General features: G+C 46.8%; 1 protein-coding gene across 6 annotated transcripts in view; it reads right to left on the reverse strand.

Moving 5' to 3' along the window:
- JARID2 (jumonji and AT-rich interaction domain containing 2) overlaps positions 1–15253 on the reverse strand; it is a 272435-nt gene that overhangs the window by 58232 nt on the left and 198950 nt on the right. For all 6 annotated transcript variants that reach the window (XM_042937861.1, XM_042937859.1, XM_042937863.1 and 3 more), the window contains one exon: positions 701–877. In XM_042937861.1, coding sequence (XP_042793795.1) covers positions 701–877 — 177 coding nt within the window. The remainder of the gene's footprint in view (positions 1–700; positions 878–15253) is intronic.

Genomic DNA, 15253 nt, shown 5'->3' on the forward strand with positions numbered 1-15253 from the left:
CAACCTTCGGAGCGGGTTTCCCCTTCCTCGCTCCCTTCCCTCCATGTAATCCTCACCCCGGAGGCCGGTTTCATCTACTCCCGGCACAATTCCAATCACGTCACTTCCTTGTTGGAAAGCCACTGAACACGTTCCACAGCCCCCTCACCTAAGTAGCTTCCTCACTGACATCCACTCGTGTCCTCCTGCCACCCACGGGAGCACGAGGAGAAAAAAAAAAAAAACCTCAGTCGGGTACACAATATACGTGCGTTTACTGGATCTCACGTGCTCAGTAACAGTTCTCTTTCTACGTGACCTCCTCCCGCTAAGAAAAAAAAAAAAATCACAGTTTAAGTTGATCACGGGAAGATTTTTCAGGAGTGCTTCCTAACCATCCCTGTTTAGACGTGACCTTGTCCTCTTCCGATCGCTATCACCTGCGGCTCTTACGAGATTCAACGTCGCCTCTACCCTGCGAGAAACACCCATCGCCACGTCTTATTCTGTTCAGCTGGAACACACCAAGACGTACGGGCACGTACTCCTCTCTCTGCCAGAGCCTGGCACCCAGAGAAGCGTCCAGGACTAGCCTGATCACCAAGCGGCTACGCAACCTTCACCCGGGTCTTTCACGTCCACAGACGACCCGTCCCAGCTCTCGAAGTCGGAGCTGTGGCTTTCACCTTGTCGCTACCCCCGGAACCAAGAGCCCACCTACCATGTCCATTGTGAACGTGCTTGTGGGTTTTTCCTTTCCTGGGGGTTGACTGGCATGAAGATGAAGCATTGTTGGTGGCCGTTTTGACGTCTTCCGTCTCATCGTCTTCCTCCTCGACGTCCTCCTCGTCCTGAGAGCTTCCGAAATAAACCATGCTGTTGGGCAGCGCAGGAGAGCCTGGTGGGTTTAAGGGAAGAGGGCTCGTGAACACAGGCCCGGGTCCTCGCCCCTTCCAGAAGGGGCCCTACACATGGAGACATTTATTAAGGCACGAACCGGAATCCTCAGGCCTGAGCAGAGAACACAAAGCTGTTCGTCTCCACCGCCACTTTTGTTTTTCAAACATCCCCCAGGAAATAAAACTCCATCTGTGTCCTTTCAACGGATTTCAAGCAAAATCGCCCCAGTAGGGAGATGGTGCCATTCACCCAACACAACAAATCGAAAGAATTTCTAGCTCATATGAATAGTTGTGAGGGGGTGGGGGTGGGGGAAGTAAAATTAAAAACACCTATTCACGATGTCAAGGAAGAGACAAAGGCTATTCTGGGTTATGCATTTAACTTACTCAACTTAATGTGAATTTAAACAAATGAATTTCAAAGTGAAAGACAAACCAAGCGGCAGTAACAGAGAATACAACACTTCCTACATACAGTAATGGTCTTGAATTCACATGAGGTGAGTCACAGACACGGATCCCCCAAAAATCGCAATGTATTTGGAAGCTACTTTGATATTACGATCAGGTTAATAGCATGTAAAATTATTAAAATAAATTCCTGCACAAGACTAATTAAAAGTACTGGATTAAAAAAACAAAACAAAAACCTAAGAGAAAACCCCACATCCCTCACACTCCTTTTACACCTTAACCTCCTCATGCCCCCAGATGTTTTCATTTCTGCATTTAAGATAAAGCAGGAACACCAGAAAAGAAGGTTGCTAATATGAAGCAGCACGATATGGTTCTTTATCAAACAATGACCATTTAAAGATGACACAACTCACTGGTATATTGTTTAGGACCAGAGGCTACTTAAAAATCCAAAGAAATTCTCCCAAATTATTTCTAGCAACAACTATAATCTTTAGTATTTATTTTTCAGAGAGAGAGAGAGAGAGAGAGAGAGAGAGAGAGAGAGAGAACGAGAACCATGAGCAGGGGAGGGACAGAGAGAGAGGGAGACAGAGGATCTGAAGCAGACTTCGTGCTGACTGATGAGGGGGCGTGGGGCAAGCTGAGGGGGCAAAATACAGGCTGGTGCCCGCATCCACCCCCCTCCCCACACCGGTGGAATATGTGTAATATTCCTCGGACACCCCCAGCTACCCGAGAACAAAGGAAAGGGGTCTCAGTGCTTGCCATGGTATGCAGGGAAGTTAAGGCAAATGGAAAATTATCCCTTGCTGCCTATGGCCCACTGACAAGTCTTTGAAACCGGCAGAGTGACCTCCCTCTAGGAGCTCAGCTGCCTCGATGAGGACACTTTGCTGGGGGCAAAAGAGAACCTTAGCTTAACATTATCCCAACCTCAAGGATCCTGTAAGTCTACTTCCTTTATCACAACTGCCTTAAGATATATGCTGGCGATTATACCCCAAGCTTATGCCCCCCTCCTCCCTCAATATGCATCTGAAGGGTCTCGTGACAGATTTTATTAAACGGTAATAAGTGGTGTTTCCCTAGTAACAGCTAGCCCCTCAAGGTCCTGGAAACCTTGCTTCCAAAATTCCTTGGAGACTTACTCTATCCCTGACCCCCTCCCAGCCTGAGGGTATATGATGAGTTACCTGTCACAACCCCACGCAGCTCTTCCTGCCCACGGGTCCTGTCCCTGCGCTTTAATAAAGTCACCTTTTTGTACCAAAGACATCTTCAAGAATTCTTTCCTGGCAGTCAGCTCCAGACCATCCCACTGTCACCCCAAAACTGCATCAACAGCACAGAGCCCGATGCTGGGCTCGAACTCACAAACCACAAGCCCATGACCTGAGCAGAAGTCAGAAGCTTAACCAGCTAAGCCACCCCGGTGCCCAACAATTTTAATCTTCTTAACCATGAAGTATTTTAGGAAAGAGTTACTACCAAGCAGCCGAAGACCTATGAAGTGTGAAATTCATTTCTTCTCTTGCCCACTTTCCCGTGAATGAGCTAATGCTCCGGGATAGCAACAAAGACACAGGTAACCGATCTGCTCCCCTTCCCAGTGGAGGTGTCTAGAACCATCCCTGTCCGGCTTCTGGGCCACACGATCCAACAAGGACACAGAAGTGAATGAGCAGCATCAGGGAACAGAGGTCGCCACCCCAATACCCGCCCTGCAGAAATGCAAAGAGCACACAGACAGCTCTCCAAGCCACCTTCTGTCTGCTGCAGTCATGACCTTTTGTGCATGTTAAAAACCCCAAAATGACGTGGGTCACAGCACTAGGTAGAAATGAAACTCCACAGGGATGTACCTGGCAGAAGAGACTTGGCTACAGGCTAACAAAAGCGATTAACCTGTTTTTCCCCCCCTCCCTTTTGATCATCTCCAATTAGAAGCAGGTTTTTGATAGAAGGAAGGTTCTTATAAACAGAAAAGTAAAGGAAGGAAAAGAAAAGGAAAAACTATCTGGCCATACTTCCCCTGGAACAATATGTATCTATACTTGTTCTAAAGTGGTTTTATAATCAGGAGACTGACTAGGAAAAGGGGACAGCACTCTCCCGTTTCCAACTCGGGAGGTCTGCAGTCAGGCTGTGCACAGGGTAGGCGAGGTACAGTCAAACAACCAGTGCTGGTGGATCCCTGTTCCCAAGTCTAACTGCTCAGGTATACTTTAGAAAACGCTGGGCTAACTGTATTTCAGCACTCATGAGACAGAGATGGATGGATTTTCCCATGGGCTCTAACTCATCCTGGCACATATGTGACGTATGGGTGGGTCATCTCTTCAAATTCCTTCCGGATTAAAAGACCCAGGTCTGATTTCTTCTAACGAAGAGCCTCCCTGGGCTCCATCTTGGGACACGCGGACCAGCACAGAGAAGAACAGGCGTGTGTGGAGAGCACACGGCAACCCGAGGACGCAGCGGCCAGCCAGGGGGGCAGCAGGGGAAGGGATGTGCTGGGGGCAGGGGGTGGCAGCTGCCCCTCCAGCCTTCCCCAGTCTCCTCTCAGCAGGAAAGGCAGTGAACTCTGCAACCAAGGCTAATGGGAGGTCATCTTTAAAAACAAAAACAAAAAAAGGGGAGGGATTAAGACTGAGAAAAATGGTCTATATTTCAAATAGAATCAGCTGAAATCCAGGTGCAACATATGAAAAGGAATTAACTTCCACTTTAACGGAATCTGTAGAGGCTTTTTTAAGTTTATTTATTTTGGGTGTGTTTTATTATTAGTTTATTGAGGGGAGGGGAGGAGAGGAGAATCCCACGCAGGCTCCACAATGTCAGCGCAGAGTCCGACTCAGGGCTCCAACTCGTGAACCGTGAGATCGTGACCTGAGCTGAAATCAAGACTCAGACACTTAACTGACTGAGCCACCCAGGCGGCCCTCTGGTATGGGTTTTTAAAAGCTCCTGCCTTGGATAAGCATCACGAATGCACTATCCCATTCCTTATACTCATGATTTTGAGAGAATGGGGTGAACCTTATGTTCCAAAGAACCAAAGTGGAGAGAATGGCTAAAAAGCATCCAAGTTCCGTCAATATTCCCAGAAGAAAAGCTCACAGGGTAACAGCTTCCACAAAAGCTTTTGCATGCATCCGTTCTAACAGCTTCTCAGCAAGCAAACACACTGTCGTAACCTCTTAGATATTCTAGAAGAGAGTCAGAGGCTAACACAGGGACGTGTAAGATGCGAAGAACCGGGATGGGCCGTCTCTGAGGGACACCCTCAGACGGAAACTCAGACCGCCACCAAGTCCTGAGGGAGGGGGCTCCACCGTCAGCTGCGGAACGAGCCGATCTGCCCTACGTTCTGGGGCACAGGGAGAAACGCAGATCTCCCTCACACTGAGAGGGGACTGTGGTTCTGGTCAGATGACTGACCCACTGGTCTGGACCCAAAGATAAAGAAAGCATCCTCAAAGAGGCAAGGCGGGGATGTCCTTAAGTTTACGTCCTCGCCTTGCACCAACTCTCGCCACTCACTGCAAACAACCCGTCTCCCCCTGGGTATGGCCCTGCTGTCGTTTAGCCTGCGTTCACAAAGCCACTGCCAGCCCGCAACAACCTGTCTACCAGAAGCCACCTCGTGAACCGTGAGCTTCCGCCCCAGAAGGAACAGACCTCCAGAATTTTCCTGGGTACCCTCATCACCTTCCACTTCACGAAGTCTGCAGTCAAACCGAAGCGAGCGCAGGACGCTGCATCCAACAGAATGTGACACTCTGTCGCCATGTGGCTACGTACGTCCTCGAAGTCCCTGCTGGCATGTCCATCTGGAAAGCTAGCATTCCGATCAGGAGAAACCAGAACCCGGGCAAAAAGCAAAAGGAGCTTTGAGTCTCACAGAGACAAAACCGGTTATTTAAAAAAAAAAAAAAAAAAAAAAAAAAAAGGCATCCTATTATTTTATGCTCAAGTGAAAATAATCAAGGCGACAGAGAAACACAGCTATATGCAAATACCTGGAGAACAGCTAAAATCCATAAAAGGAAATACCAAGCGTGTCAGGAACCACAACTAGTTAAAAGGCATTCACATAGAGCACATTTATTTCTTCTTAGCCTAGATTCAAGCTCGATTATCTAATTTACCAATCAATTTAGAGAAAGAGGAATCTCTTAAGACACAGGAAAAGATGAAAGAAAGGGAAGTTTAAAACCCTAAAAGCACACGGCGGTCTGGGTTATTTATCACTAGTGGAAATTACCCCACATTCCTCAGTATAAACATGGGTGAACGGGTGTTTTACGTCATCATATTGACCCAGCGTCCACAGAAAGTGAAAGCAGTATTCGAAAATAGAAGAGTACGTATGTTTTTCGTCAAAATAGTTTTCATCAAAAATAGCATGCAGCTTATAGATCCTGGTACATTAGAAATAAGCTTCGCCTCGAGGCACCTGGGTGGCTCAGTGGATTAAGCGTCCGACTTTTCTGGCTCAGGTCATGACCCTGCAGTTCGTGGGTTCAAGCCCCAGTGGGGAGCTCTGTGCTGACAGCTCAGAGCCTGGAGCCTGCTTTGGATATTCTCTCTCTCTCTCTCTCTCTCTCTCTCTCTCACGTGTGCGCACACACACACAATAAACATTAAAACCAATTTTTTTTTAAAAAACAAAACCTTTAGGGGCACCTGGGTGGCTCAGTCGGTTAAGCATCTGACTTCGGCTCAGGTCATGATCTCACAGCTCGTGAGTTCGAGCCCCGCGTCGGGCTCTGTGCTGACAGCTCAGAGCCTGGAGCCTGCTTCGGATTCTGTGTCTCCCTCTCTCTCTGCCCCTAGCCCACTCACATTCTGTCTCTGTCTCTCTCAAAAATAAATAAACATTAAAAAAAAATTAAAAAAAAAAAACCTTTAGAAATAAGATTCATCTCTAGACAATTTATGAGAGAAAATTCTTTACTCCAACTGTCAATGAGGCAGACTCTGGAAAAGCTCCCTGTGGGTCTAGCATTCGGGAAAACAGGTATTACAGGACTGCAAACATCAGGGAGAGAGGGCCCGGTGGTCTCACAACACCAAAGAACTTTGCCAAAGAGATCTTCCCTTTCCACAGCAAGGCTCACCTGCTGCAAAACACCAGCAAAGACAGGAAATACAAGGGGTCTCACAGAAAGGGCTCAGCGGCCCTCAGTCTGAGCTCTGCCCTGGTGCTCCCAGGGTGGTCTCCCCAAGTCAAGGGACAAGCGCCATTCATTCACGACCTTAACGCCATTCACGCCATTAACGCCATTCACCACAAGGCAGAGAGGCTGACTTCCCACACAGAACTACATCCTGCCTCCCCTACAAACTGTAGTTCTAAAGGGGTCATCAATGAAAGGTGAATGTTTCAAAAGACTTAAGGAATGTGTTTGGGGGGGGGTGTATTTGGGGAGGAGTAAAGAAGGAAGAGTTCTTTTCTACCCCATAGATGATAAAAGTGTATTGAGGGGATACAGTTTTCTACTAGAATTACAGGCAGATTTTCTCTTCTGATTATTCAAGTGCATTAGCAAATGTGGGAAAAAATCTGAACTTGGATCAGATAAGTGGATTCGGGAGTACAGAATGCATGTGCACTTTGCCAAAGCCGTATTTCATTACTTTTTCAGAATTAGCTGGCAATGTCTCCACAATATTTACTGAAGTGAAAACCAAATGTTTTCATCTGGACAAAAATCAAACTGTGGTATGTTACAACCACAACAGAAATCATTTTAATCCAAAAGCTTGCTTTCTCTAATTTGGGCTGTGGTTTCTATAAAATTGGATTCTTCTCCATGAATCATAATCATGTACACATAACAAGCCCTCCTTCCCATTATCTTCCCTCCCCCGACCAGTTATCTTAACAAGCTAAACATAGCTCAGTTCTATTTTGGAAAGACCCTAAAGGGATTCCCTGCACACTGTTAGCTGGGGAGTCCAATTCCGTAGCTTGACCTAATAAACCCGCCTGGCCCACCGAGTTGGCATTTCCACGATTGATCTTTAGGCTACACACACAGAATATGAAAAGCAGCCGGCCCCTACTGTCGTTATGCAATTTTAAAACAAAACTTCAGAGTAAACTGGTAGGCACCGCGGGGGGGTGGGGGTAGAGGGGTAATTATTTACTGATTTCCTGAGTGAGAAGAAAAGCTCCGATCGTCGACATGGGAGAGTCACAGAAAAAGGCAGTTGTGACTGCCTTGGTTCATTCATCCGTGTATGTCCAAGGCACTATTCTGGCCACTAGCACGCCAAACAGAGCAGAGGTCTGCCCTCATCCCCCCACAGGTAAACACGAAGGATGTGGAACAGCTAGAAAACAGTGAATGGCAATGTTGCTTGGTCCCTTCCAGGTCAGCCTTTATAATTCACCAGCGAAGAACTTACTTACCAGAGTTCCCAAACCTCATCCACTGTCATGTGCCTGAAGATGACTCACCATATACAACTACTCCGTGTGCTATTTAAAATATGTATTTTTTTAATGTTCATTTGAGAGAGCACAAGCAGGGGAGGGGCACAGAGAGAGAGAGAGAGAGAGAGAGAGAGAGAGAGAGAAGACAGAGGGGGGGGAGAGAGGGGGAGGGGAGGGGGAGGGAGAGGGAGAATCAGAAGGAGGCTCTGCACTGATGGGATGCAGGGCTTGAACTCACAAAACTCAAGACCACCACCTAAGCTGAAGTTGGACTCTAAATCCACCCCAGGCGCCCTGCGTGATTTTCTTTTTAAAGAGATCCACGTGGGGCGCCTGGGTGGCTCAGTCAGTTGAGCGTCCGGCTTCAGCTCAGGTCATGATCTTGCAGTCTGTGAGTTCGAGCCCCGTGTCGGGCTCTGTGCTGACAGCTAGGGGTCTGGAGCCTGCTCGGATTCTGTGTCTCCCTCTCTCTCTGACCCTCCCCCACTCATGCTCTGTCTCTCTGTGTCTCAGAAATAAATAAACATTAAAAAAAAAAAAATTTAAAGAGATCCACATGTCTTAAATGATTTATCTCTATCAGATCAGTAGAAAATTAACATCACTGGTCCTAAAGGAAAGGTAATTAAAATTATGGTAAAATTTTAAAACGTTCAGCTTAAGTCATTTCTGGCACTACCAGGGATACATTCAGCAGGGCACGGGCCAAATTCAAAGGGAACCCCTAATTCCTAAAGGGGTTTGGAGCTGCCTACACCTGATGCCCGTCCTAGGTCTGCTCTTCCTTGTGACCTGTGCAAATCCAATTCACTGGCAAAGACCCTACACGGAATCCAAAAATCTAGGATGAAGCGTCAGCTCGGCGGTCACGCGCTCATTGGTTGTGAGACTCAGTTTTCTTGTCTGTACGGGGAGGAGGAGGAGGTCTTCAGTTGGAACAAGCGTGATAACCCCAAAGGGAACGAGGTAACATACGCCAATGCACTGTAAGCAGCTCCCACCCAAGTGGATGCTAGGTTAATGTGTGGCTTCGGGGACAAAAACTCAGAACTGTAAAGATCAGACGGTCCTGTAACTTTACGTAGGTAAGAGCAAAAGCAGTTTCTTTCCTATCTGCTTTCCCAAATGGGGGGAGCAAGCAGGTGGATAACAAGCTATGGGGGTGCAGATGTGCAAAGTGGACTCAACAAGCCAGAGGATTTCTGGAACTGGGAGTTCAGGGAGAATGTTGAGTGAGAGCTCGAAACCTTCAGCCATGTGAAAGTCTTCTAAGAACAGGGAAGAAGCACCGACCTCCTCACCGCCTGGCTGGTCTGGTCTTTCCCAGGACACTCCTCCTCTGTTACAGCCCGTGGGCACCTGGGAAATTCCCCAAAGTTAGGGCACCTGTCCCACCTGCCAGAGTCCTAACAGGACGGACTCCTAGCAGTGAGAACCACTTTCGCTCCCAACAACTGTCAACTCTTGCCGACCTGCCCATAGTAGCAACAGGAGAAGCCAACTTTTAATTAACAGCTGGAATCCTCCCCCTTACAGCCTTTCCCAGGTTTGTTATTTATACACGCGGCTTAAAACACACACAAATACACATCCCATCAAATGCAATTAGGTCTCTCTAGCTCTACCTCAAATGAACACACCAATCACACCATATGGCAGCTATGATGGGCTCGATGGTACATAACTTCTACTCATCAAGTTTGGAAGTGCAAACAAGTCAGAAAAGTAGCTTTATCAAGGTCACACAGCCACTATTCCAACCGCAAAGTCTCTCTCTCCATCATGCAAAGCATCCACAAATCCTAACACTGAACACTGAAGGGTCACCTTGCCTGGGGGACATGCACACTGTGAAAATTAATAAAGGGAAACCTCATTAGAGTTGGGACGCTAGAAAGGGGAGAGGTACCATCGATGTAAATTACAGAAAGAAGCGTCAATTACAGGCCCCGACAGAATGGCAACAGGAGAAAGTCATCAATTACGGGCCCCAACAGGGAAGGATGTCCATCCCGTCTCCTGGAAGAAATCCATACCCCCTGCAACTCAGCCCTGAGAAATGATCACCACGCTGCACACATGCTTTTCTCCAATGGACTTTTCTTTTGAAATAACCCCTTCCCCAACTTCCTCCTCCGTAAAGCCTTCTTCTTCTTTGATGGGTTTGCCTATGGTTTGCTTGTACGTCGGAACTCCAATTCCCTGCTATTCCCAAAGAAGCCCATTTTTGCTGGTACGGGAACAGAGTTTTATTTTTAAGGTGAATAGTACTGAGGACTTCAGTGGTATCAGAACAATGACACCTCGGCAGCCAGCAAGGTGCTCAGCAAACAAAATAGGGCTGTCCTTACTTTTACCCCCATCTACCTTCTCTAAATCGATTTCGGAAAGGACAGGAAATACTAAGGGGATCTCTAGAAATTACAGAGAAGGCCAGAAATGACTGTGAGGAACGCTACTGAATCCGTGCCAACAGCCACTGGCTGGGAAAACGTGAAGCATGCTTTATCTCCAGGGAGGGCAAAGCCTGGTCAGAGGCCAGCTGGCCTGGAGCTCGGCCAGTCCTCTGAACAAAATGTCTTGGAATCTTAACAACTGATCAAGGTCACAGAGCAATTAAAAGGGATCCATCCTTTCCCCCCCTCCCACCGCCCCCCCCCCAATCCTCCGCGCTTAAGAATTCCAGGGTTTCATATTTCTTCCTAACTAGCCTGATAAACTATCCTGGCAAATAAATTGCTTGCTCAGCAGAATTCAGCCATGTGACACGGACTCTTCTGGAAAACCAAGCATAGGAGGCTGGTTTGATTTGCAGAAAAGAGAGGGTAGCCACTGAAACCCTCAAGGCAAGGAGAATACCGTTTCGGATCCCATTTTTCTCTCAAAAACTACGATGCAACACGTCTCTGAAGGAACCTTCAAGAAAAGGTGTGCACCACTGTGACAGTGTGGCTTCCTCCCCAAAGATCGCATACTGCGTAAAGCATTCCCATTCTGCTCCCGAAGTTCAGTTCGTTATTAGCACTTAAGTGTTCCTTGCAGCTGGAGGATTACTTAATTGCTTTCTAGCGGGTTAAGCCCCTTTCATGCTGTGACCTCTAAGCCGCCCCAGGCTTTTGCATGTGCCCTACTTAACATCTCGTCCCCAATAGCCAAAGCCAGTACTCCATCAACTTACGAGCTCCCGGTCAGTAAGGCCCGCAATGGGCTACCTGCAGTCTTGTCTACTCTGCTGGTCTTTCAGAATGTCCCTTCCTAAATCTCAACTCCTGCCTTCTTCTCTTCAGGAAATTAAATCTCCCGGGATGGCCACCATGGGCATCAGCTGGGCCTGTTTAACACCCACTAGCTGTAGTTTCTGAGTCCACAACAACTCTGTGCTACAGACACAATCTACCCATGCTACAAATGAAGAAACGGGCTTAGAGCAGATTAAGTCACCTGCCAGAGATCTCAAATTCGCCAGGGCTGTGCCTGGATGCCTCAATAACCTCCCCACGGGAAGGTGGGGGGTGGGGAGGCTTTCTGCGGCCTCAAGCCTTCTTCTACTGAGCCACCAGGATCATCTTCCTAAAGGGCCCAGGTAAAGTCAATCATCTCGTCAGCTTCTCGGCTTGTCTAACACGAGGCCAGCTGACCTTGACACGTCCCACTTTCTTGCTTTAACTTGGGGCCTCCCAAGCACCAAACTCCTGTACCAATCCACGCCTTGGCAGAAGCTGGCCCCCTCTCCCTTCCACAAAGCCTGAGCAAGTGTTACTTCCTTAGAGCAGCCATCCCGGGCAGCCTTGGGCAGGGTGCCATTTGGGGTACAAGGTCTTCTTATTGTATGTGTCTATGCTTTCCTGTCTCTAACCTCTGTTTTCTAGGTGTCTAGCATATAAAAAGAGTTCGACAGAGGCTTGCTGAATTAATTAGCAATTGAATGACAGCTGATCACTGAAGATGCTCTAAGATTCTGGAAACAAAAGGCAGGCAGGTCCACAAGCAGAAAGCACCGCTTCACAATGGCTGACAGTGTGGTTCCTCACCCAGGAATTCCCCCCTGAAAAAAAGCTCTCTCCACCCGGCAGGCCTGTGACGCTCCGCTGGGACACCACCCACGGTCAGGAGAACCGTGTAGGTGTGTGTGTATATGTTCCAGGAATCCCCTTTGGGAACCCCCCTTGTTTGCAGTGCCCCATAAAGAGAAAAATGTAAATAAGGGAATCATTTAACCTGCCGTGGCTCTCCGGTGTTAAGCTTTTTAATCTGTTAATAATCATAGTCAGAACAAAGAGAAGACGACCCAACTCATCAAGAATAACGAGACCGCTGACAGGAAATAACAGCGATCGTACCTCAGCACACGACACATACCCCCATCCCCCCTTCCCCGGGTTTACCAGTGAAAGATACTAATTATGCCTCCGGCAGGAGACGTGTGGACCCCCTTCAAAGCAGCTATTTAAAGATAAATACACTGCAGGCAAACACTTCAGGCCCCACTGCACTGTTCATTCCCTGTTTTTCCTTTTGAAATTTTAGGTCATGATCTTAAATAGGAAAGGACAGAGCCTTGCTGAACTTAGCTGAAAGGTCTCTGATTTTTGTAAATTGCTAAAGCATTTTTAACCCTGAATAACTGGCAAGGATGTTTACATATAGACACTAATCCTAGTAGTATTAATGGGGGGGGGGGGGGGGTGGAATCTCTATCCTAAGGTTTTTGTTGAAAATACCTGATGGAGGTGTGGGGAGAAGGCAGGATCTCAGGCTCACTGGACATCCTGAATAAATAACCAACAATGAGGCTTACAGACCTCCATTCGCGGGGCGCCTGGGTGGCTCAGTCGGTTAAGCTTCAGCTCATGATCTTGCAGTTCATGGGTTCGAGCCTGGCGTCCGGCACCGTGAGCCTGCTTCTGATTCTGCGTCTGCCTCTCTCTCTGCCCCTCCCTGGCTCGAGATTTATTCTCTTCCAGCTTCTAAATTAGCACCGATATGATCACAGGTAATAATAGGGGACTAGAGAAAAGGAGGACCTGTAATCCTCGGCAACAAACATCACTTCCAGGTCTTTGATTGGACTCCTTCGTTACTTCTGCAGCCAGACATTCTTCCGTATGAATAATGAGCTTAAGGCTGAGTTTTACCCCTACCAGTGCCCGCCGTCACCCACAGGCTGATGAGGTAAATGGGGACGCTCTACGAGGACCTGGACTATGGGGCTCCGTCTCTGTGGTTTGGAATCCGCACCCAAGAAGAGGGAATTAGAATGCAGGTATTCGAATGTGCATCACATCCCTGAATGCCGACTCCTGAACAGAACGTGAGCCCAGGCAAAGCTTCACCGCGGATATGCATCAGCAGCAGCTGATACCAGAAAGTCAGAAATACGTCTAAATGTACACAAGGCATCTGATAAATGAGGAGGCGCCCACAAAATAGAACCGGTATTTATGGGATATGTTTAGGGAGGAAAACCAGACGGCGCCAATAACAATCAAACGCATTTCCTTTGGGAGAGAGGTTGGGTTCACAGAGGTGGGGACGCACAGATCATATATGCACACGGAAGGCTCAGTCATATTTTCATCAGAGACGTGGTGACCAGGGGTTGTCTCTGGGAGACCAGAAGGGAGGGTATTTTGGATTTACTCTTTTACCTTCCCCATCTTTTCTGTTGATATTCCCTAGAGAAACATCGATTACTTTCATGACCAAAGAAAGTTCACCATCGTATTTTTCTTCATTTCAAATATTAAGAAAATTACTGAAGTACCACCACAGCAGAGATCATCTATTTGACCCTTGTCTGCTTCAAAATAAGAAGTTTAATAGGCAATTAATTGCTCGAGCTAATTAATGATACACCCCACTTCCAGGACTATGAAGGTACCATATAGGAATCACCTATTATTTGGGGATTTTGGAGCCAATTCAGGTAAAAGCACATCTGACTTCACAAAAACAGGATTTTTTTTTTTTTAAATATAAAGCTAAAGAAGACTCAGCCTTTTAATACCTCATGTCGAAAAACTGTTAAGACAAAGAGAAGACGGCAATACTACGTGTCAAACTCTTACTGTTTATCAGCTAAAAACAAATAAGAAAACCTATTTGATTGCCTGGCTCAAAAACACAGGAATAAATTTCCAAGGTTTCAGAGCATTTTTCCCCAAATTGTTTTAAATAACTCCTAGATTTCATTTATCGAAACCTTTTGTTCCATCTGAGAACGCAAAGTAAATTGTGGCTATAAAGAGACATGGTTCTCTTTTATCTAGAGCCTTGAAACGTCAAAGCTGGGTAATGGGTAAGTTTTCCCCAGATGCAATTTACTTAAGCAATTACAGCAGGCCTCTCCAAGCAAGCAAGGTCCTTCTCCAAATCTCCCAAACCACAGAAGGTATTTTTGTAAGTAATGCACATATAGGTATGCATGGCACAAATTCCTCTCTCAAAATGAGTCACACCTACTCCACAGTAAAAACTTGCATAACTAAATTCAATTCTCAACAGAGCCATTTTCAGACATCGTAATGGAACAAGACCAGTGGATCCTTCCTTGAGTAAATATGAAGCCATGGCAGGGCGCCCATGTGGCTCTGTCGGTTGAGTGTCCAACTTCAGCTCAGATCATGATCTCCTAGTTTCTGAGTTCAAGCCCCACATCCCTGCTTGGGATTCTTCCTCTCTCTCTCTCTCATAATAAACAAAAAAATAGTAATAGAAGGACACCTGGCTGGCTCAGTCAGAACATGCAACTCAGTCTTGGGCTTGTGAGCCTGATGTTGTAGAGGGTAGACTGTACTTAAAAAAAAAAAAAAAAAGTTTTAATCTTTGAATAAAGACTCAAATATTTTTTTTGAAAAGTAATAGATAAGGACACTGTGAATGAAATTAGAAATGAGGCACCGGGGTGGCTCAGTCAGTTGAGCGTCTGACAGGTTAGCTCAGGTCATGATCTCATGTTTCGGGAGTTCGAGCCCCGCGTCGGGCTCTGTGCTCACAGCTCAGAGGCTGGAGCCTGCTTCGGGTTCTGTGTCTCCCCCTCTCACTCTGCCTCTCTCTCAAAACTAAATAAACATTAAAAAAAAAAAAAAAAAAAAAAAAAAAAAAATTTTTTTTTTTTTTTTTTTTTTTTTTTTTTTTTTTTTTTTAAAGAAATGAGTCCACACAGGTGAAACAAACGAAACAGTGTTTGAGGAGAAATGGAATATGGACCTCCAGAGAACCTCCCAACAAAACAAAAATTACAAGGGCGGAAGAGATCACTTCACTGCGGAGAAGCCTGACAAACCCACCTTTATCGAGTGATTACTGTGAAAGGATAGACCTTCCAGAATTGGTACCACTCGACAGGATGCAAGGAGAAGCATCACTTTTGGGACATTCGTGCCAGAAACGCAAAACGCAAATCTAATGAGGAGACCCCAGACCACAGGAACGGAGCAGGGCCATTCTACAAAATAACCAGCCTATAATCTTCAAGAGTCAAGGTCACGAAGCACAGGCTGAGGAC

The sequence above is a fragment of the Panthera leo genome, chromosome B2 (genome assembly GCF_018350215.1).
Source record: "Panthera leo isolate Ple1 chromosome B2, P.leo_Ple1_pat1.1, whole genome shotgun sequence".
In the NCBI taxonomy this organism is placed as follows: Eukaryota; Metazoa; Chordata; class Mammalia; order Carnivora; family Felidae; genus Panthera; species Panthera leo.